The following is a 23645-nucleotide window of genomic DNA, read 5'->3' as shown; positions in this document are numbered from 1 at the left end:
GATTTATTGTGTCTGTACACTGGCAAACAGTGTCTCTGTTTTTCTGTGAAAACAGTAAAGGTATTCATGCCTGTAACCAACAAAAAGGGAGCAGGCCTGGCCACATTTCTTCACAGGGCTGTGGGAGAATCAAGTGCTTTTGATGAAACTGAAGAAAACAAGATTAAAAATGTATAAAGCTCAGTGTACTTTAGCTCACCTGGTAACCCGAGACATTGCCTCGTCCGTGACGCTCACGGCGTGGTGCTGCACTGCGGACGTGACTCAAACAGAATTTCATCTTTAACATAAATGCCTGATGGAAAAGGACTACTGCAATGATTTCAACACTGGACCGCTCTGTCTCAGACGCTGATTTGATGTGTTCTGTCCTGCGTTTCAGGTCTCACCCCTGCTGAGCCTCTTCTATTGCAGAAGCTTTATGTGATCTCTGTTAACTCTCTGTATGAAGTTCTGAAATGGCCTTTATACAATGGTGAGACAAATTCCTCTGATTATCTGGACCAGCAGTGGTAATTGGACGCACAGTGTCTCCTGTTATCTGATTATGTCTCTGAACAACATTTCTGAACAACATGTGCAGACAGAAGTCAGTGTATGAAAGACAGCAAGCCACTGAGCACAATGGATAATCACCAAAAGAGGAATCTAACTTTTCTTACCATCGGACTGATATTCATGCTGAGCGGCATTGAGTATGGTAAGTCCATTGTGACAGCTTTGATAGACTTGAAGACATGACATAGTGGTCTCATTAGAGCAGAATGGAAAAAAAAAATCTGCTTGGCATTTTGGCTGTATGCTCACAACACAGAGGACCTGGCATCTGATTTAATTTAAATACATTTTACTGTGGGTAAATTAAGTTTGTTATTTACACGTCTCTCTGCATCTCTACACGTTCCTCCATGCTCATCCTCCATCTTTTGCCTCGGGCGGTCTCAGCCGTCATTCTGCCTACAATATGGAGGTATCTGCAGATTTTGGAGGCCCCTCCTTACTTCCTGGGTCTGGGTCTGTCCGCTTTCAGTCTGAGCGGGCTGCTCACGGGCCCGCTTTTCGGGTTTTGGTCGGATCGGTGCAAAACTACAAAGTCCATCATCCTTTTTTCCAATCTTTTTGAGATTGCTGGTGAGTAGTCGCACCACAAGACAAATCACATGACAGAGGTTTAGACAGTGTGTTCAGCTGTTGACTGAAACTCTGTAGCTCATGTTTGGGTTCTGTCTGAAACCATTCACTGAAGTTATAAGGCATTTCAAACAAAATCATAAATGTTAAACTTCTGGTGTGGTGCACCATTAATGTCTGCACAAAATTTCGTGATAGTCCATCCAATGGTGGTTGAGAAAGTTCACATTTTATCTATGTTGCTTGAACGGCTGAAACCATTGTTGGAATTTCATCTAAAATGGAGATGTTTTTATTTTCATTTTTATTTTCTCCTCAGGTAACTTCATGTATTTTATTGGATATTCAAAGTGGCTGTTGTTAAGCAGTCGGCTTGTAGCAGGTGACACACACACACACACACACACACACACACACACACACATACATACATGTAGTGAAATAACACACACAGCATGTACTGTATCAGTGATATGTAGACTCTGAAGGTGTAACAGGAGGATACTGGTTTCCTCTCAGGTGTCGGTGCAGGAGCGGGCTCCTCCATCTTTGGTTTCCTGACTCGGAGCACGCGGCCGGAGGAGCGTGCCGGTATCTTTGCTGCCATTATGGCCTGTCGACAAGCTGGCCTCCTTGTCGGTCAGTCACCCCCCCCCCCACAGCCCACCCCCTTTAATCTTACCACAGACAGAAGTGTCATTTCACCTCTGTCCTCCTCCCCTCTCTTCTGAGATATATCAGACAGTAGGAAGGGTTTTGTGATTTTTTTTTTTTTTTTTTTTGATGTGCAGTTTCAACTGTGAGAAGGAGACATTCAATAAAATCACTAAGGTGGAGGCTACTGTCTCCACACATCCTCTGTTTTTATTCCATCTCCTTTTTAAAGTGCTTCCTCCTGTCTCTCCAGGGCCGGCGTTCAACCTGTTCCTGCGGCTGTGTGATTTCAAACTGGGGCCCTTTGTTGTGAACAAGTATACATCTCCTGGGGTAACAGCTTCCAGATAATCAGTAATCTTAAGGTTCTCCGAAAGCCTCATGAATACAGAAACAGTCCCGCAAAATAGTCACTCTGCATTCTACACTCCTCCTGCCTCACATGTAGTTTTTTTTTTTCTTCTTTGTTCTCCTCTGAGTAAGGAGAATACAGAACACCTGCAGCAATACGCGGGTCCTTAACAATCCATATCGATCTATTTCCATCTCACGAGTCTCTGAATAAAACACCTGTTGCACGGATGTAGCTTAAATGAGATATAACAAAGCTCTTCTAAGCTTACTTTCATTTTTCCACATAATTTGACGAGACATGTCTCTCTTTATTTCACTGCGCCGGGTGATGTTATTGTTGGAAACTATCCTCCACATATCAAATACTTTGTCTCTGCTTTTCTAGGAATCTGATGTTGTGAAGATTTTTTTTGACGTTTAATTCTAGTATTCTAAGTATACGAGGACGTTCTTGTCTTTCTTCTCCATACTCTCAGATCTTCATGTGCCTGTTGTGGGTGCTGCTCCAGTGTGTTGTCCTGGCTATGTACTGGGACGTGCCACCCATCAGCTCAGAGGGTGGAGCCGTGATGGTGGAGATGAAACGGGGGGAGGATGATGATGAGGAGGTGCCTCTAATGGGGTCCGACGAGGAGCCGGTGCACACCTACAGAGCTGTCAACTCCAACCAACTGGAGACCTCCACCTCGTCTGAGATGCAGCCTGTCCACGACGCCTCGGCAGTCTCGAACCCCTTCAAAAACTTCAGTGCTAGCAGAGGTGAGGGAGCAGGTTTGACAAGCCTGTCCTCAGCAATGACTGTCAGTTTTCCTCAGCCCTCTTTGTGGGATTCAGGTAGGAAGAGGTGTCACTGCCAATGCACACGGTTCATGTCTGCTTTATTGATTTTCTTACAAGTGCGCACACACGCACACACACACACACTAACAAAGTACAGAAGAAGCTGATCAATAGCAACACAGAATCACAGCTTGCTTCCCATGTTAACTTGTATAACACTAATCCATAAGGACACGTGACATCATATCAGTCCATCCAGCTATATATATATATATATATACATACACACATATATATATATATATATATATACACACACACACACAAGCTCTGACATAAACCAGACACACACACAAGTCCAATCTATACACAGGGAATCTAATCTGACATGCCACACAGAATTCCTGAGAGAGACCTGGAGAATAGTGTGTCTGAGTATGAGTGTATGTTTGTGTGTGTGTGTGTGTTTGTGTCAAACCTTTGTATCGATTCTCTCACTCTTTGAAGATGTGGCAAACGGATGGATAGCAGACTTCCTTTTTTATCGACTGGCTTGCTGTGGCTGACTTGTGGATGAAATGGAGACAGAATTGGTAATGCGGCCAACATTCATCTTATTGATTCGGCTTTGTTTTAAAGAAAATTTAACAACTCCAGAAACTCTCAAGCAGAACCGGAGGATATCTGCAGCTCTGGCATGTACTGTGTGAGTGTCTGTTAGCAGTTACAGTGTGTCTGGTATTCACGCTCGTAAATTATTGATCTTCCCTGACTTCTTGTGTATCAGTGAGGAACCTTTGAAACTCGGGCATATCTTTCACTTTCTTTTATGAAGTCCTTTTATTTTCTGCTTTGGGTCGCAGAGAAAAAAAAAACATCTCAAAACCTGTGTGAAGTTTTGCTTTTGGAACAAGGAAATTTACACAACTTTCTTTCCCTCTGACTCTCTCATATATTTTTCAATGAATGTTGACTTTATTGGCATGAAAAGGGAAAGTCATACTGTCTGTCTTGCCAATGCATTCCCTCTGAACTGGGTCAGTCTTTCCACAGATGTACAAAACCCCAGTTTTTTTTACTTTAATATGAAGTATTTCAGTACCCAAACACACACCAAAGAATAAAAACAGCAAGTTGTGTTTTCACTGTGTCAAAGCTATAAAGAGATAATGTATAAATTGGTGAGTTTTAGAGTTGCAGGTAGATGGATTTTGTTACCTTTGCGCAATGTGAACTGCTTCTGGTCTTTATGCTAAGCTAAGCTAAGCAGCTGTTGGTTCTCACATTATAATGAAATCACAGAGAGTGGTATCAATTTTCTCATCTAACTCTCAGCAAGAAAGTGAATAAACATAAACCTTTCCCAAAAATGTTTTAAAATGACTGCTTGGATGACACAGTAGAACATAGTGTCCACAGAGTTTTGTTAGCAGTTTTAAATCCGCTGCTGAACAATTTGGGCATTTCTTTGCGGCTGATAAATGCTTCATAACAAACACACTGTATATTATTACAAGCCAATATATCTGTATCTAGTGATTGGTGATTATTTATTTGCTTATTTTTTTAGTTCAAAGGGTCACTTTGCCAATTTTTAGACCAATTTCAGAAGATCACTTTACTCTTCATGACGTCTCTAGACAGCTCAGTCTTAAAAATCAGGGTTATCTTGTCTTGGAACTACAGGACTTTACCAGGCAATAATGGTCTAAGGAAACAGAAACCAGTATTTTAGGATGTTGACTCACACTAGGGACTAACAGTCAGACTAATTTAATCTCGGCTGCTCTAATTTGTTTTTAAATCAAGTGTCTTGCATGTCCTCCATCTTAATGGAAGTACAATAATAAGTCACCTGACGGCCCCTTTAAGCTTCTATGAGTTTGTGAACCTATGTTTACCTACACACAACTAGTGCACACCGCATATATGCACATCATGCAAGAGTATACAAAAGTGAAACCTTGTAAACAATAGCTCAAGCACTAAACAGAGAGGACTGAAGCACAGAAGACCACACACTGTAATATCAAGCCATTCCTCCAGCCATCTGGCGCGTACATCCAAATTTAGCAGCAAGCCCAGCTCATTTTTCCTCCTCTCCAAGTCCATAAGGGAGTTTTTGTTCCAGGAAAAGCTGGTATCAAAATTTGGAATTTATTAAAATACTTTTTTTTTCTTGTGTTACCATGTTTTGGACATAAGAAAAAAAAATTAGAACTTACACTTATCTCTAGAAAAAGAAATAGACAGCTTATTGGACAAGAGGATCAACATGACCAACCCGCCAGGATTTGTCACGCCCGTCTCTCTCAGTCTAAAGATTACTTTCAGATAGTCCAAGTTTTCTTTTCTCTTTAAACTCCTTTATCTCAATGTAACTTGCCAGTCGAAACTTTCAATTTAATGTTACCGCTTGAGCTTGTTGGTTTTTTTCTCTCTCTTTGGTTTCTCTGGTTTTCAGTGTCTCTCTCTGTCTTTCACTCTGCAGAGTTCCTGAGAGAGGAGGTGGTTGTGCTCCTCACGGCTCAGTTCATCACTCTCTTCAATCAGACAGCGCTGGAGGTGAGAGCAGTTACCGTTGAGATCCATCAGCCTGAGTTTCCAAACATTTCACCGAATGTCACAGTATTTTACCCAGGGTTTCATCCATGCTGCATCCATCTGGGCCTTACCTGGAAAGACCTGCATTGTTACTTCGAGAAAATAATCAAGTATCAATGCTCAAAGTAAAACTGATGCAACCAGTGAACATAATCCGTCTGAGAGGCTTTCTCTTTTCTTATTGAGCTGCGGAGACTGAATAGTCACACAGTGCTGACTTAGATTATATAATCATTTTAATATCAAAACAGAACACTTCTTTTGATCTGGACTGAATGAAGCTTCTGGAACATGTAAAAGGTGCTTGTTTCAGCTCTAATAAGAATCTCCTCCTCTACCTCTGACTGATTTAAGTGACTGACCTTGTGAACATCTTTCTAAAAATCCCCAGACCATGGTGACTCCTCTGACGCAGCGCTACTTCAGCTTCAGTGAGCTGGGCAACAGCCTGATGTACAGCCTGTGCGGGGTGGAGGTCATCCTGGGCTTCTTCTTTGTGCGCTGGCTGAGCGGGAAGGTGGCGGACCGCGCCGTGCTGGCCGTGGGCCTGGTCATCTGCTGCTCCGCCTGTATCTGGTGCCTCATCTTCCTCTGCAACCCTCGAGGTGCAAACCTGGCCGAGAAAACACGCAAACACACTCCAAGACACGAATGCAAAGGCACAGGCAGACTCAAAAATGCCTCGTATTCTGTGCCAAATCCTCTCTGTGCGACTGGTGTTGGTGTGTAGAGCACAGCGGAGCCATATTGGGTTACACACTGGCCGAATTGAATGTGCTCTGTGAATGATATCATTCAGGGTCTGGCAGGCCAGCAGGAGATCATACAGGCAAACTAGATTCTGTATGTTCATGATGGCCTGTGTCTGTTGCAGCTCGTCACGTTGATCGCTCTGATTACAAGTAACAGGTGCTGGACCCCTGGGAGCGCCTGAGTACATACAGTATAAAAGGATTACAGTAATCTAATTAGACAAAAATGCTATTTGTTAAAGCACGTCCTACATTTGTTTGCTATTTGTTACAGTTACAGTTAAAACAGCCAGACAAAAAATATAAAACCAATAAGAAACATACCTGAAGAAATTTTCTTGAACCACTAAGAAACATGTTTTACTGGTTGTGATGCATTTTGATTGTAAGATTATAGACTTTCAGCTTATGCAGGAACATCCAACAGTTTGAGTGGGCACAAATTCACACAAACATGTGCATGATGCAAAGCAGCAGAGAACAAAAATGTAGTGGCTGCCAGCTTGGCAGTGGTTTCGTTTTCAGATAGAGCTATCTCTGGTGGTGCCAACCCGTTTGTGGAAGGAACTTAAAAACCCGAGAGAAGAGGGGCTGGATAACTGAAGTATGATCTGTCACACACTTTAAATCATTATCACCGCTTATCAGAAATAAAAAGCAGCAAAACATTATAATTTCATAGCTGTGAGATCTGTGAAATACACACATTTTAGTTATGTGAGAGTTTTAGAGTGTTAGTGTTAGATTACAGCCTAAAAATGTCATTTTTAAAATTATATATTTCATATAATTTGTGGACAAACAATTCTAATTATACTGTTATACTGTGGTATTATCTTTCCATCCCCACCAGGTGGTTATGGATGGGAGCTGACGGCTTTCATCATCGGAGTGTTTCTTCAGCTGCTGGGGCTTCCCTTTGTGGCAGTGTCTCAGGTGTCTCTGTTCTCCAAAGTCACTGCAGAGAAAACACAAGGTTGGCTTGTTTTAACTTGGAACTGTTTGCACGAATCAACATGTTAAAACGAACAGTTTGCTGCTCAGCATATGTGATGCAATGAAAGAGTTATTCATACTGTACTTGTACCATATTTTAATGTTTGTAGATGAAAGAAACAACCTTTAACAACCTTTTGTGATGTGTCACCTCAAGGTTTCAGCCAAGGTGTCAGACGCTCAGTTGGGGGCCTGGCCACCATCTTGGGTCCTTTGTGGGCTGGAGGACTTACAAATAATTTGTACATCATGCTGGGCATGATGCTAGCTCTCCTCGTAATGATCACAGTAAGCAGATCACAGCACCTTTGAATATTTAATAGCATCCAACAGATAGAAAAGTGGTAATATGATGAACTGAAGGAATAGCTTGAAAGTAAGATTTACATCTTACAGTAACTGTTTGATATTTTGAGAAATACACTTCACTGCCGTCCTGCTGAATTAGATGAAAATATCTATAATGCTATGTCCATGAACTATAAAGCTGGTTAGCTTAGCTTAGCACAAAGACTGGAAACTAATTAAACTAATTAACTAATTAACAAGTTATATTTCGTTTGTTTAAAGCATCCCAAAAAGATTATATTTACTGCACAGGCATGTACAACGATGTCTTTTTTCTACCCTCTGTGTACCTTCTCCTTTTGAAAATATTCAACGCTGTCGTGTAAGAAAACATTTTTTTTTCACATACCCAAACTGAAAAACAGTTGCTACAGGGTGTAATTGCCAGGAAAATCCTTAAGTCAGCATGTCTTTGATAGCCTCTACTTATTACTTGGTGCTCTCTATTCTCTAAAGCCATATCATGCTGTACTCTTTTGTAGGTTATGACGGCGCTGTCCTACGAACGCCTGACTGAGCCCAAGGCAGTGCAGTGCGCCCAGAGCTCTGACAGCGGAGGATAGAGCTGCAGTCTGTCTGAAGAGCAGAGCAGGCCAAAGACGGACAGAGGGAATGCCCTTCACTTCTGAGAGAATCAATACAAGTTTGCTGCACAGGACAACGTATGAGTGTGGAATAAAAATGTTCAGATAACATGTACCTCATAACCTGCCACCGAGGTGATCAACACTTCACAGGTAAAACACTATATTTTAATGCAATGCACAGTCTCTGCTATCGGTAGATTTTATTAGAATCCACCTTGTATGCATATCAGACTATTAATTATATTTTACACAAGGGGGCACCATTGCTCTCATTTTGAATATTCAGAGGTGTAATTGAAGATGAAAGCCATTATTTTTAAACTGAACTATTTATATTCCCAGGTGTTGATGAAAAGATAAGAGAGCAGGGTTTTACAATGTGACCCATGTACCAAAATTTTCATTTCTTGTCTTTCTTCCTCTAAAAAAAACCCCCGCTCTCTCTGAATATGAAACAGTTGACACAATGAGTGCAGAAGCGGAGTTGTCAACATCTTAGCAGCTCCATGTCAGTGAAGCTGATAGAAGAAGAAGGTCAAAGAGAGTGAAGCTTTACAGATTTCTTGGTATTTATTTGTAGTGTTGTGCAGGAAAATTGTGCACTTGTGCGCACAACTGTGCAAAGTTGGATGAAACTAAACCAGTTAGATGTTACCTGGACCTATTCCTCTGTATCTTATGTGCAAATGAGAAGCTCTTGAATTAAAACCAAAATTTAAAAAAATACTTGTTAATTAGCGTTCTCTGTCGTTATTACTATGGGGGGAGGGTTAAAGTTTAATTGCCTGTATGCATAATTCAAAACATGACAAGGTGTGAATAGTGTATAGTCAGCCGTTCTAGCCTAAATTCTCCTCTAGGATGTGCTGTATGCTACACATTTGTGTCTAAGAGGAGAATGCTGTAAGCAACATCAAGGCATTGTAAATTCCCTTTGTACCAATGAGCATGGGTTTGGCCAATCTCTGTGTTTTTGCATAATTGCAGATAAGGCTCAGTAACCTTTCCAGTTTTCTACACTCAGCATGTGATATTTGGTTTTCCAAAGGCTTTTCGCCTGAAATGGAAATTCTAATCTCAGGGACTCAAGGACATAATATATATAAGTACTTTCATGCCCTGATCAGCGTATTCAGGTACTTGACATTTTAAGGGAGATAACAGAGTGCATAGAATCAGGTCAAGCCTGAATTACTCTCTTTGGACTGGCTCGCTTTTTCAGCATGATTCCTGCTGTCTTGTGTTTTCAAAGAAACTCCTATACAACAACTTAAAGCCCCTGAAAACTTCAGTTCTCCTCTATAACAGTAAATATTCACAGTTAAACAAGCACCAGTCAGTTAAAAAACATTTTCAGCAGTTATTATTAATTAAAATGTGAGATATGTGAGTGACTCCAGAAATATAAGATTCTTTCTCTAACAAATTAAAAGTTGAATTCATGAACAGTGAACTGCACCCTTGCTCAGTTTAATATACTCAGGGCTTTTGCTGCTACAGCCTTACTGGTCTGGTAATGACCATGGTGGCTGATGTTGACTAGCTTTAATTAGCAAAGCTCTGATGGATACCACGGCCGTGTAACTGACATTACTGACACTGTCTGCAGATTTGTCACTAACGTTAAGTGTTACACTGCATTTGCTAATATCACACTAAATTTAGCATGAATATACAGTATATAAGACAAAAATAAAATGTAAATACACCATACTTCACCAGCCAGTATATGTGTTTGTGCCCTAATGATGATGTTTATCTTATTTTGAAGGTGTTTTTCTTTTGTGTTTTTGCCTTTTTCTATATTGTTCAGAAAATGAGGGAGAAAGGACAGGCTCAAACAGGTACATTGCGATTACATGGAAAGCTTGGTTTCAAATTATTTCTCTATAACATCAAAGTGAGAAACACTTGGAGTTTATCACTGACAACTCAGTCTATATCCATCATGGGCTGTGTGGATGTGGTTTTCATTCAGATTTGATTGACAGTAACTCAACAACCCATCTACTATCATCAGATTCTGATTCAAATGTTTCCAAATCCTGATTGGTTCTCAGAAGTACGCGATCTCACCTTTTTCTAACCAAGCCACGCCCACTTCAAACGAGTGAGAACAGCACAGAAAAAAAAAACCTCTCCTGAAATAGGTGGGCTTCACGTGATGTCACGACGCAGCGGCGCGAGGGCGCCAAATTCTGATGGAGGGCAGGTGTTTCAGCCTTTACCTGACTGACACACTGAGAATCTACCGTGTGGAAAAATGCCTATGTTTTGTGTAGTTTACCGGCGCTCAAATCGTTCCAATAGAGAAAAAGAAAATAAGCTATTATAGGGCACCAAACGTAGTCACCCACCAAGGTGAGAAATATAAAAAACTTACAGAGCAAGGCCGTAAAAGGTGGATCTTAAACCTACGTCTGCGGTGGGGAGGAGCAGTCTGCTAATGCCTGTGTCTGCAGTGACCACTTCGTCAAAGGTATGTTTGCAAGCTAACTTGGTTTTTGTGGCTGTGTTTATATCATTAGGTTGTCGCTTAATGCTTGTTTACATAGTAATAATTATTAAGTTGCCGGTAGTCTTATATGGACTTCATTGGGACTTTTTAGGCTGCCCTAGTGTTTTAGGGGACGTTGACTCAGTAGTCCAAATGTTGTTTTGCTGTCATGCCATACATTAGTATTTCTATGTAACTGACAAATAAACCCCCTTGTATCGCTGTAAGATGTGTTTGTTGACATTATAGCCGCTACTGCTAGCTAGCGGCCTAAGGCTAATCAGCTAGGCTAACAAGCTAAGCGGCAGCTACACGCAGCTACACCCACCACAGGACAGTCCCAGCCGACTAGCTCGACCCCGTACGACCGCGACACACAGCATATAGCAGAGATCATAATGTTGCTGCTGTGTTTTAAACATGAGTGTTTCAGATAGGTTTCAGGTGGAGCTGCAGGGTTTGGTGGAGTTGTGGGGGGGAAATTTATTTCTAGCCTATTATTTAACTGTGAAACAATCATTATTATTTTATATTAATAAAATATATTAAAACGTTAAAAACATTATTAATGGCATTATTATTAATGATAACAATAAATATAATAATAATATATTAAAATGTTTAATATTTAATATTTGTCTTTATCAGTGCAGTCAACTATCTTTCAACTCAGCCTTGGTAACACACTATAGAGGCGGCACACAACCCCCCAAGGACATAAATAGAAAAGTCAGAGGCCTTGGGCTTTTATGTTAAATATACCAAAGGTAGTCACAGATGCACAAGTTATGAAATTTTAAAGATACACAGAACAACCATTTGATGCAGGAGCCAACAATTATTTCGGTGAACCACGGATGAGAGTTTGTCGCTATGGAGATGGAGTTTTGTGAGCAGGAAAGTAAGACGCCAAAGACAAAATAATGTTATGTAATTGGAGAGTGGAAACTCTGGTTGCTTTGGTGGAGCTGGTTGTGGAACAGATGAAGGTGTAGTAGAGCTTTAGTGGAAGTATCCTCATGTACTACTATGTGGTTATAAATGACTCAGACTGCTTTCTATATAGTAACTGTTCACATGCCATGTCGAGGAGGAATAACTCGGCTAATTGCAGTTATTTCAGTGGATTGTAAAAATACCGTGGTAGCTGTTGGTAGCAACCACTGTTCAGTGTTTAGTGCTTTTTTTTGTGTTGTGTGTTGTATTGTGTTGTGAACTGAACAGAGAAGAACGAAGCAACTAAGGTTTAGCCTTATCCTTGATTGCTTTGGTTGGAACAAAATGCAAGCATGTGCATGATAATAAAAGCATAACTGATGGTTTGAAGTTGTTCCTTCAGAGCAACAGTTGGGCTACTTGTCAGGACAATATAATGTTGTTGGTCAGAATTAGATACGTCTAAAACCAAGACTGATCCATATTTGCAATTCAGGAAAGCAAAGTGTTGGGTGGAATAGGGTGGAAGCAATGAACAGGAGAGAATAACATAATCATGTTATACTTCTTCTGCAAAGGCAGAGTGCAGAAAATGTCATCCTCCTGTGTGTTTCACAACCAAAAGCAACTGTTTCCCAGGGTAATGTGAAACCAGAGAATGAAGATATTGGAAAAACAATAGTGAATTATTGCATGTAAAATATTGATCTACAATCAAGAGACTCAAATCTTCCAAAAAAAATAAAAAATCTCCCCAAAAAATACAGTTAATGCAGTAAAGGGTTAACTATATCCACTTTTTATTTTTATTTTTGCTTTGAAGGCAAATTGACGCCGTCATCTAACAAAGATAAAGGTAATTGGTCACAAAGAGGAAAACAGCATTTGACTGGAGCCAATGTATAACAATTATGTTAGCGGCAGCAGAGGGGCAGAGAGTGGCTCTTCCCTTCCTGATGGTATTAGCTGAACTGAGGATGGTTGTTAATGGCTTGTAGATGATAGATGAGTTATCGTTTGGAGAAAAATACGAAGGGGTGGGGGGTTGGTGGGGGTGAAATCAGGCCAGCTATATTCATTCCATGATTCACTTCTTCTTTTTTTTTTTTAATATCCCCCACTCCCATCCATATTTTGTGCAGAAAGATTTGTCCTTACAAATCATTTATTAAGAGATTTAATTTTACCGGAATATATTTATTCAGGATGTAATTTTGTTTCCTTGGTGGGGGCTATTCATTAAAAAATCTTTTAAAAAGATGTCAGCGGCTGGTCTCCTGCCAGCTTGGTCAAAGATTTACAGTTTCCCCGTCATTGTTGCTGACTTAAGGCTCTGACTTCTGGATGTCATTGCCAGGGTGTGGCTCAAGTCCAATACTGTGTGTGTGTGTGTGTGTGTGTGTATGTGTGTGTTGGTGAGATTTAGAGGAACTGCTTGTCACACACACACACAGAGGGAAGGAAATTTGCGACCAATAATGTGAAAGTTTTTCTTTATCTAATTCGCTGTCTTTTGTGTGCGAGCGGGCATAATTGGATGAGAGTTTGAATCTACACCTTATAGCAATATCGAGATGGGCGGCTAATGAGCTGACAGGGGAGTGGGAAAAGAGAAGAGAAGAGAGGGGACAGCGTGTGCTCACGGCTCGGTATCGATGAATACAAATCACAGTTTTTCATGTCCCCCTTTCTCATCATAAGCAGCACCAGACTCAAAAACAAAGCAGGACTAGCTGGTGGGGAAGGCAAATGATTTGATTTATTACACGTGATGCAGGCGCGCAGGGGGATTGTATATGTGCAGAGGCTACAGTCACTCAGGTAGCCTCCCTCAGCATTTTGTATAGCTCCTATCACTGTGATTGTGTATTCTACACGTCTGGCATCGCCACAGATACGTTGAATCAATTGCCTCCACCCACACCAACCATCCACCCCCGTACTCATATGTGAGTCTTAGTGAAATGAATGCCTTTGGGACATACATGAGCACTGAGTTTAAGGCGGCCTCGCTCATTGATTGGAGCCCATTGTAATTGCAATGGAAATATATTCAGATAATTATCAGGCTCATTTAGGTATGTGGCTTGCTTATGAACCTCGTGTTACTTTGTGAAGAGATAGAGTTTTTTTTCCCTCTTAGTAGCAGCAGCAGCAGAGAGCCTCAGAGCTGACAGTAAATTTGCTCATCAACCAGTTTCGTTCCAGTGTGAGGTAAAAATTATCCAATATTTCACGGTCTGGCCCTTTGAAGGTGCCGTTACTCAGCAAAGCTCAGTGTGCTATGGAGCCAAAATGGAATAGTGTTCAAACTAACACCTTATTTCTATGGGTAGATGCAGGGCCTCTCCAGCCTCCTGCGTGAAGAAATAATGAGAAATAAGAAACTCTTGTTATTCACTGTTGTATATGACCGACTGTGGTAAACAAATCAAGTAAATAAAGAATCCTCACGTTTCATTTCACCCTCCTTTATCTCCCTGTGGCGGTAAAAAGCCCGGTCATGCCTGTTGTCTGACAGCATTAAGGTCAAGGTTTATCTGTGCATGGACCCGTGGGAGCCCATTGATCTCATTAACAGTATGTGTGAAGAATATTATAAAATGATGAGAACTTCATAGGAGGTCAGCCGAGGATCAATATTAAATCCTATCTCATTTATAATCCTGCTGAGCGGAGAGGCTCTGCGGGGCTTAGCTGCTTAAAGAAGACAGCATTTGACAATTTACTTTAATGCTCATATGAATAAATGTAATGACACACAAGTGTTTCGAGATGAGATTTTTTATTGCCTGTTTGCAGGCACTTTAGTACTGATTCGTTGTCAACAAATGCGCTATAAATACACTGATGGATGATGGGCTTGACCGAAGCATACACACACGCAAAAATCTGATCAAGGAAAGTATTGACATGGAGGCAATATGAAATTAAAATCAATTCATCAAATGTTTGTTACATCTCCTGGCAGACTGATGTTGGGTCCTTGGCTATTTTTAAGGAGATTTGGCTGCTCTTATCTGATATCTCCACCCTCTTACACACAGCGTCTTCAGATCAAGGATTAAGCTTTCCATTATACGTATCACTTAGAGGATTAACCCTTTCACACACTCTCATCTCCCTAAGTTATGAATTTGAGTGCTGGTGGATGCAAAACTCGATGAGGCGGTGGGTGGGGTGGTGGTGGGGGGTTTCACAAGATTGATTTTGAGGCAAATTCCAGCAGGCAGCTGCAAAGAAACTCCGAAACTTTGTCTCCCACTCTCCCAAATGAAGGAATTTAACCTTTGATTTTGTATGTTCCTGAGCCAATTAAGCTGTGAGATTTGTTTGAAGTTGTAGATTGAAAGGGGAGCCCACCGGTTTTCAGGCCCAAACAGTGAAGGGAGACCACAGGGGTCCAGGTTCCCAGAGCCTGCATGTGTAATCCAGTCTAACACGCATGCAAATCTCATCTGTGCCCGCACACAATGGCCTGTCTGTGTGGAGGACGGAGGACGGGAGGAGAGAGAAAGGAAAAGCTGGAAGTGTGTGTCCTCTGTGCCACAGCATATGCTGTGATAGGTCTTTGGAGACGGAGCACAGACAAACTAAGGTTCACAGACCAGTAAGAGTCTTTTTTATCAGGGTTGATATTTAAACATCTGCATAATTAATCCAATATCTGTGGAGCTCTCTGAGGAGAGGAAAAACACAGCATCGCCCGTGGAAAAGAGAACATTGTAAATTCCTGGCACTGCTCTGAGTGCTCTTCTTCTTCTTCTCTGCGGTGTAAAAACAAAAGTTGGCAACCCAGATCTCAGGGGAAATTAAAAATCTTTGTCTCAACCAGCCAATTAAATGAAATACACTTTTTGTACATGGCTGGAGCTGGCCCCTGGAATCTATTTATGACTGTGTTGTGGTTACCACTTCTACTACGCTGCTCACCGCAAGAGAGCTTCACTTCACTTCAGGGGTGCAGGTTTTTTTTTTTTTTTTTTTGGTTCCAGAGACAGAGACACAGAGAACTTACTTTCCATCTGTCTCGATCATATAGATTTATAGGATTAGACCAAATGTCCTCAGCAGAGGCTCAACTCTTTCATGTGAAACATTGGATTAGATAGTCAGGGAGCCTTTGTGTGCGTGTCGTCTCCAGTCTTCCAATGGCTCCTTTCTCTGGCGTCTTATCATTGTGTGGGAGGCTGTTTCTGTGTGCACACCACGCCTTGAACTTTATTACATTTCGATAACTTTATACGTGTGTGTGTGTGTGTCTTTATTCTCCCAAGCTAGCACCTCTGCTCTATTGGGACCCCTGTGGGCAGACCATAGCTCAGCAGGGGGCCTTCACTCCAATTTGCCATCGTTTGTCACCATTTGTTCGTCCTGACAAACAAAATGTTGGCCCTCGGTCCCCTCCCGTTTGGCCACAGTCACACATGGGATCAGCTGCTCTCTTCTTCTCATGGCTCTATTTTAGCGGGATGCCTTTTCTTTTTATTTTTTTTTTACTTGATAGTTTCTGTGTGCATGCTAGCCCGGGCGGACATGTGCTCAAAATAGTTTCCCCTGTCTAATTACCTCATTTCATCTGACATTAATATTGTAGCATGTTTCTGTTGCATTATTGATGGTGTGTTTGTCTTGGTGTATGAGACATTAATTAAAAGATAAACTGGAGCTGTGGCTGTATGACAGTCTCTTTATCTGGGAGTCAGCAGGCTTCCAGAGATTTCTTTTCTCCGACCCTGTCTCCCTGTCTATTGTTGATGCAGTCAGACGTCTCTTCCAGCCGCAGCTTCATTGTGTACTTAAATATCTCTATTATAGGCCCTTAGATTTCAAGGTAATTGCATAATGCACTTTAAAACCAGTTTTATAATAAACTCTAGCAGGACTTCCACGCACGAGGCCAGCTGGGCAGAGCACTGATGAATGAGGTTGAGATGTTTCAGGCAGATATGAGCTTCTGCATACTGTGGGCATGGAAACCTTCTCCGCAGTCAGATAGCTGGTGCTGATTTCCAGCCTCATATCAGTTTCTTGCATCTTAGCTGGTGTAGCAGAGAAACTAAAACATGCTAAATTGCTCCCCAGCTCCATAAAAACACAGGAAGGTCAGGCAGTTAAAAAGCTTTCTGAGACTTCCTGGGAGAGTAAAGTCCCTCTTTGGATTGCTTGCAAATGGACAGGCAGTAAACTTTAGGTGATTTTACGGTGTTAACAGCAAGGAGTGAATCCAGTCGGGGATTTGGTTTCACCTCTACCTCTGCCTTCTTCTCCCTCCTCCGCCTCCAATTCCCTGTGATGTTCTGTGGTTTTAGCTGCGAGTTGTGAGATGAACTGACAGATGACCGTATCATTAGGCTGAGTGGCTGGCTGGTTCTCTGGTCAATGAGGCCACGGTGACAAATAAGTTGGCAGAGATTTACACAAGAGGCTCCTTGGCACCGAAGCCCAGGCTGCTTCCTTTCGGCCCCAATGAGGGACGAAGAACAGATGTCTGGTTTAAAGCCACCGAATTTCTCTTGAGCTGCAAATTTTGTCTTGTTTGAAGTGAGCCCCGAGGCATATCTCATTTTCAGCCCTTGTACCAAATCATATGCATACCTTTATTCACATGTTGAAGACTCTCATTACGTGAAATGAAGAGTGTCAGATATAGAGGAAGCTATTAAGGAAGAGCAGTGAGCCCAGTGGCCTGTCGTAATTGGAGACACTAGTGCTGAGATGAGCTTTATATTACCGATGCCAGAGTAAATACTGACCTTGCTGTTTTCATGTTTGTGGCCCTGAGGGTGGTTTTAGTCTCCAGTCGTGATTCATTGAAAAGTAATAGTGAAACATAAATTCAGCCTTAGAAAAGAGTGCAAATTTGTTGGCTCTTACCCACAAAGGACGAAAAGACACGTTAGTCATTAAAAGGATTTATGTATAAGAAAATCAACGAGCGTGTAGGTGTGTGCTGGTTGTATTCTATATTTTTCTTATTGTTAACAAATCTCACGAAAAGACCAACAGGGAGCTGATCACGCTGACAAGCATCTAAAGTCTGATGCAGTATTGCTAATTTCTATGTACCATAGAGCTATTAAAACTACTAAAAAGACATCAGTCAGCCACACTGCTGCGCCGGGTGACATGTTCCTTCATCACAACGAACACGGGCCCTGTAGTTTATTTTGAGTCAGTCCCACATACACCATCCTGCTGCTGTGAGTACTCACTAGGGCACCAAATGTGTGTTAATCCACTGCTAAAAATAATCCTTATCAAAAGCATTATTTACTCTTGCTTAAGTAACTTTTTTTTTAGGAAACTGCCACAGCTTTTCAAACAAGACTCAGTGGCCAGGTTATGCTGGAAAGGACTGGTTCACCAGACGTGTTGTCTGACCACACTGGAAATTGACTGTGTTCATATCTGTTATGAAAGGTGACACTTAAATGTGGGGTGAAAAGGGAGCTATTGTAGCGAGGGGCCAAAAATAATAATCATTTAAATGTGGGGAAAATTGTGCACGTTTCCTGGAAGACATTCATGGCGTTGCATTCATTTGTATGTAAAATTTAAAAAAAAAAAGAGGGCTTAAGGGACAAATGAAACCTTTGAAAATGTTCTCACCACTATGGGAGTGAATTATGGACTGTTTTGGAAAGTTACCACAATTGGGAAAGTTTCCAAAGTTTTTTGACCATCATACAATCCTTTCTGATGAAGCACTCTGGCAGCTTAAGAGTCTACAGCTTTAGCTCTGTGTGAGGCTGCACTGAGGCTCAGCGGTGCTGTGAGCTAAATGCTAACGTGAACATACTCACAATGACAATGCTAACGTGCTTATGTTCACCAGGTATGATGTTTACCATCTTCGCCATCTTTGCTTGTTAATCAAATTAGTCCAGTTGAGGCTGATGGGAAAAGGATACGTTTTGCAGATATCTGATCATAAACCAAATAAGTAAATATTAAGATTTTGACCTGATGATGATGGTACTAGATAAAAACAACTAAGGAATCACCAAAGTTATTCCAATTTATTCTCTGAGGACCATGAATATCTGTGGTGCACTGATAGACCATTATTACCATCTGCACTGCTAACTTGTCTAATAGCCACAGGACAAACTTCATATTTGTGCCTTGTTTTTAAAGATTGGTGCTTTCAGTAACAACCAGTGGGCATGAGGCTGAGAGGCACAGTCAGAAAGAGTTGACAGACAAAGTTACACATTGTTATTTTTGGTCTTTTTATGAGTTTTGTTGTTTTGTTGCCCCTAACAAAAATAAACACTATCCAGAAAATTAACCATTAACACTCATAATATATTATCTTGAGATTTCTGCAAGTATCTTAATGTATTCTAACCATTAAAAAAAACTGTTTATAATACTTAAGAGAGCTTTTCATAGATTCAAACCAGGATCCTCAAGATTATCATTTATCTCTGTGAGAGTAATTATTCAATATTAATCATCCACTTTGATTCTTCAGTTATTGATTTAAATTACTGCAATAAAATTGGAAGCAACAAGCTGACAGCTTTTCTCACTCCTCAGTTGATTCACGTTCAAGGTTGATTTTATTGGTATTGAAACTCACCCGTAGGTAATAATGTGAAATGATCTCCATTTGTAAAATTTGCTTACACTTTCCCGGGCTCCACAGGGAGGTCAGAGGTCAGAGTTTGTGCTTGGATCCACTGTTTTGTTTTACAACAGGGGACTGGATTCTGAAAGCCTTTGGTTGAAGGTCTGTTTTGTTTTGTTTTTTTCCCACCACACTGCTGCTGCAATGCTAATGTCATTAGCCTGATGCACGTCGATGCAATATTTGTAAAAATACAGAAACAGTTCCTGAAAATCAGCACTCGGTTTCACGGACTGTTGGTGTATGCATTTCAGGAAGGGTTTTGTTACAACCAAAATCCTTTTTTATGTTTGTTAAATTGCTAGTTTTGTGAATAACAACATAACATTTGTTGGTGTCAGTGTTAAAGGGTCTTTTTTAGGAGAAGTGCAATCAGTGACTGTAGTATAAAAACCTTTCTAAGTGGAATTAACCAAGGTTTTCCAGCCTTCATTTCATAACCATCCACCATTTTCTAATCAAATCACTTTCATCAAGAGCTCATCTAGGTGTTGCAAACTATGTTAATGTGTTAAAATGAGCAGAGGATCCACCAGTGTGGTTGCAATCAGCACAGACTTTCATTACTGTATGTTAGAAAATAATGGCAAGGCACAGCAGAGGAAAAACAAGACGATTATGAGTCAGCACCCGGAAAAATCTCCCTCCTAATTAAATCAAGTGTGCCCTTCACTTCACTAAACTTCCATATCTTGTTTTGATCACGCAGTGACTGGGGTAACCTGCTCGGGACATAAATAAATAAATAAATAAATAAATAAAGCCTTGCAAATTTACTTGCAAGTTTACTCAAGAAAAAGGTGTATGTTTCGTAAAGACTTATAAGGTCGACTTATTTTGGACCTTTAACTGGCACCTGCAGCTATAACTCGCAGACTTTAAATAGAATCTTAAGCAATGCATTTGAAAAAAGGCTTAGAAACAAGTTAATTAATCTTGTTTTCACTCTTCTATGCAGGGAAGGAAATAGTAGACTGGGGTGCACTGTATTATAGGTATATCATGCATCACACTGTAAGAGATTATTAAAGGATAGTGTTAAAATGGAATTAAAGGACATTTAATCTAAGATCTGTCCTCTCATGTGCTTCATGAAGTGTGTGTAAATGATGAAGCATACACACTGAATGCAAAATAATAAGAGCTTGTTTGTTGTTATTCAGGATTTCAATGCCAAATATGACCAAGATTCTAAACATTGGAGCCAATCCCTCTTCTTCTTCTTCTTCTTCTTTTTTATTGCAAGTAAAAACCTTTATTTATCAGTTATAAGCCATAAATAGGAACAGTCATTGGTTGTGAAACCAATTGGTTGTGAAAAATCCCTTTGGCAGGTGCTTAGTATTTTTATTTGGGAATACAGTTATAAATGTTGGTAATCTGTTAATACATACACTTGGGTTTCTCACTTTTTAGTTGGCCATAGAGCCTGAAGTTATAAATGTTAGTAAGTCATTTTTAGCGGGGTTGTAATTGTCTCTAAAAAAATGTATTTCATCCAGATCTTTTTCAATTAGAGGGATTTTTCACAAACTGCCAACCAACAAGTTGTTGTTATTAATGGCTTATAACTGATCCATCAAGCTTAAGTATGTAATGATTCATTAACTATTAATGCAGCCATAATTCGTTACTAACTTACTGTATAAATGATGCCTTATTATTAAAAGGTGGAACCATACATGTTTAAGGAAAGCAAGTAGGTTACTCCTGATGTGTGTGTGTGTGTGTGTGTGTGTGTGTGTGTGTAAGGAAGAAACATAATGTAAGCTGTAAGACAAAAGTGTAATGAGACCAGCGTTCATCTATAAACTCAGATTCAAGTGACAATGATTCAATTTCCATCCTGCTGAAGTGCCTTAAAACAAGATCAGCATGCTCAGGGTGGCTCTCCTATTATTGAACCTATACTCAAATTAAGCCAGACTTAACGTTTGCTTCCAGTGTGTTTCCAGTTTGTATTTCCAGTTGAGAACTGTAGCTGAAGAAGCAGAGATGTCCTGATTTTGGTCCATAGCATGGGTCCAAAAATACCCTATATTTCCCATAAAACAACTCAAACGTGTCTTTTGTGAGAGCCTCCCTGTCTGGCAAATACATTTCAAACTCCTCAGCAAAACCTTGCAAAACAGGTTTTGGTTCAAAACTTGAAGCTACTGAGACAAATACAAATACCCCCTGGTGACATCACTATTACATCAACAGGGTTAGTCAGTCCAGTTTTGTTTACACAAACAAAACAAAGGCCCTTCAGGGCCACAGAATATACTATACAGCTTGTGTAATATTGTATAATGGTATTATGCAGTGTATTGGATTGCCCCTTTAAGCTGACTTACAAGGATCAATACAACATCATATTACTGTTAAATATACACCATGTGGCTATAGGGGTCAAAGCAGTTGCCATTTTTATTATTTTATGGGGTTTTTTGCAGTATTAAAACAGCTTTGCATTCCTTATTGTCCTCTTTACCTTAGCACACATCTGTACACACACATATGGTCTCTCTAGTGCTTTCTCAGTTTCTGTTTCTTTTTTTTAATAATTTCTACCAAAAACAGCAGGAAAGTCTCTCTCTCTACAGTCCTCCTTAAATCAGATGTCAGAGTCTGAATTCCTGCCAACACTTTGATGATTCAATGACAACACAAAAACTCACAGGAAAACATTTTTCTTAGAAACAAACAAACAAACAAAAAAAGCTGTTTAAGTATACTGAACTTAGCTTGGTAAGAAAAATGTAAATGTCTTTGTTTGTGCTTAGAAAAGCTTGAGGCTATCATCATTCAGCATCAATAAGACTGTGCAGATGTCCTTCACACTGACCATCTCTTATTCATACAGTAAGCAGCAAGAACGAGCAGCAAGCTCTGCTGCCAAAGAGAAACATCCGTCAGTGTAACATGAATAACATACTCACTATAAATAATTCATCTTAAACACTTAAATTAGTTTAATTGTGTTCATCTAGACAGATTGAACAGGTTTTCTGGCACGTTGCTAATTGGAATTACATCTTATTACAGGAAAATAGATTATTAAGTGCGAGCATGTCATGCATTATTATGTTTTCTAAAACATTATGCAGGGGGGCTGATTGGATTAGCCATTTGACCTCACTTAAGATGTCAGCAGCTGTGTGACGAGTGCGTGTGCAAAATGAGGCTAAATATTAAAAAGATGAGAGTTTAGCAATCTATCTCAGGCAGTGTTATAACTTTTACTTGACCTAAAGTGCGTGCCCTAATGAATTTATTATGTGTTCATAAATGGTGTTTCAACTGATAAATCACTAAGCGGGTCTGAAGGGACACATTAAGCTACACACTGCATGAAGCTGCCAGACAGATGACTGAAAAATAACAAGCCACTGTGACGCAACTGTAATGATTATAATGATCATGATCGTTTTGTGTGACATGTGAGAGCATGTGTGTGTGTGGAACAACAACATGAAAACATCTGTCATTATGTTCATCTGTAACACAATTAAAGAATTATGTGGAAATAAATCTATACTGAATTAAACCTTTACAGATCACATATTGAAACAGAGCACACAATTTAAAACATTTCTACAGATTCCAGTGTAAAAACATGAAGCCTCCTTGTGAAAAGGCAAATTCATTGTATTTAACTGTTTCTATTTTGCCTTCTGGCTGTATAGTTTATATTTTGGGGGAAAATTTACATTTTCATTAGCATAGTGAAAAGCTCATTTACATGTTTTAGTAAAGTCAGCTTTCAAGTTTGTTGTGTTCATTCATTTAGCTACAGCCGCTGACTCAGTCTGGCTGAGATCCTGAAATCATATTTACTGTTCGACACTCCTTCACTGAACAAAATGTGCAAATGATGCTGCAAAACAGTTTCTGTGTATTATGAAATGCAGAGTGCAATTCCGTTCCTTAATTTTGACCCATTAGACTTAACATTTGGATGTAAATCATATTTTGGTCACAAAATTGGAGGGGGTTTTTTTAGTGCCACTACAACACTTGCAGGACATGTTGTTCAACAAAAGAACAAGTCCTGAAGTCCCTCGTCTTCATGCTGAATCCCCCATCTTCTCCTGACTTTTCATTATCCTTACAAATCTCCCAGTGTGCTAACAAGCCGCCACGCTCAGTGAGTGAACAGACGGAGCTCAGGGGGGAGAGGAGGATCAGAGAGACTTGGAGCTCTTGGGTTGGTGTGTGCACAGAGATTCACATCTTTTTTTTTTCTACATACAGCTGGGGCTCAATTAGAGTCCATTTTTACTAATTAAGTACACTCTGCCTGAATCAGTGGTGCAAAAACTAACGTTGTTTGTCAAATCACACGCTGTATCCTGCTTTCTGCCCCTGAGGCAGGCTGGAGGCCC

The 23645-nt window shown here is 40.4% G+C and overlaps 1 protein-coding gene across 1 annotated transcript; it reads left to right on the top strand.

The window, feature by feature from the left end:
- Nucleotides 1-624: 624 nt before the first annotated feature.
- Nucleotides 625-8637, top strand: mfsd8l2 (major facilitator superfamily domain containing 8-like 2). The gene is made up of 11 exons (XM_041055622.1): nt 625-700; nt 946-1131; nt 1451-1513; nt 1651-1770; nt 2039-2118; nt 2616-2898; nt 5411-5484; nt 5915-6128; nt 7129-7251; nt 7429-7559; nt 8102-8637. The coding sequence occupies exons 1-11, from the start codon at nt 625-627 to the stop codon at nt 8180-8182; spliced, it is 1431 nt and encodes a 476-aa protein (XP_040911556.1). The 3' UTR covers nt 8183-8637.
- Nucleotides 8638-23645: the final 15008 nt, after the last annotated feature.

This window comes from Toxotes jaculatrix, chromosome 14, assembly GCF_017976425.1.
Source record: "Toxotes jaculatrix isolate fToxJac2 chromosome 14, fToxJac2.pri, whole genome shotgun sequence".
Classification (NCBI taxonomy): Eukaryota; Metazoa; Chordata; class Actinopteri; family Toxotidae; genus Toxotes; species Toxotes jaculatrix.
The sequence above is the reverse complement of the archived record's forward strand: the minus strand, read 5'-3'. Positions and strand labels throughout refer to the sequence as shown.

Coding starts and splice junctions, on each gene's coding strand:
- mfsd8l2 (XM_041055622.1), top strand. CDS start 625: ATGGATAATCACCAAAAGAGGAATCTAACTTTTCTTACCATCGGACTG. Junction 1,771..2,038: donor ACAAGCTGGCCTCCTTGTCG/GTCAGTCACCCC, acceptor CTGTCTCTCCAG/GGCCGGCGTTCAACCTGTTC. Junction 6,129..7,128: donor CTTCCTCTGCAACCCTCGAG/GTGCAAACCTGG, acceptor CATCCCCACCAG/GTGGTTATGGATGGGAGCTG.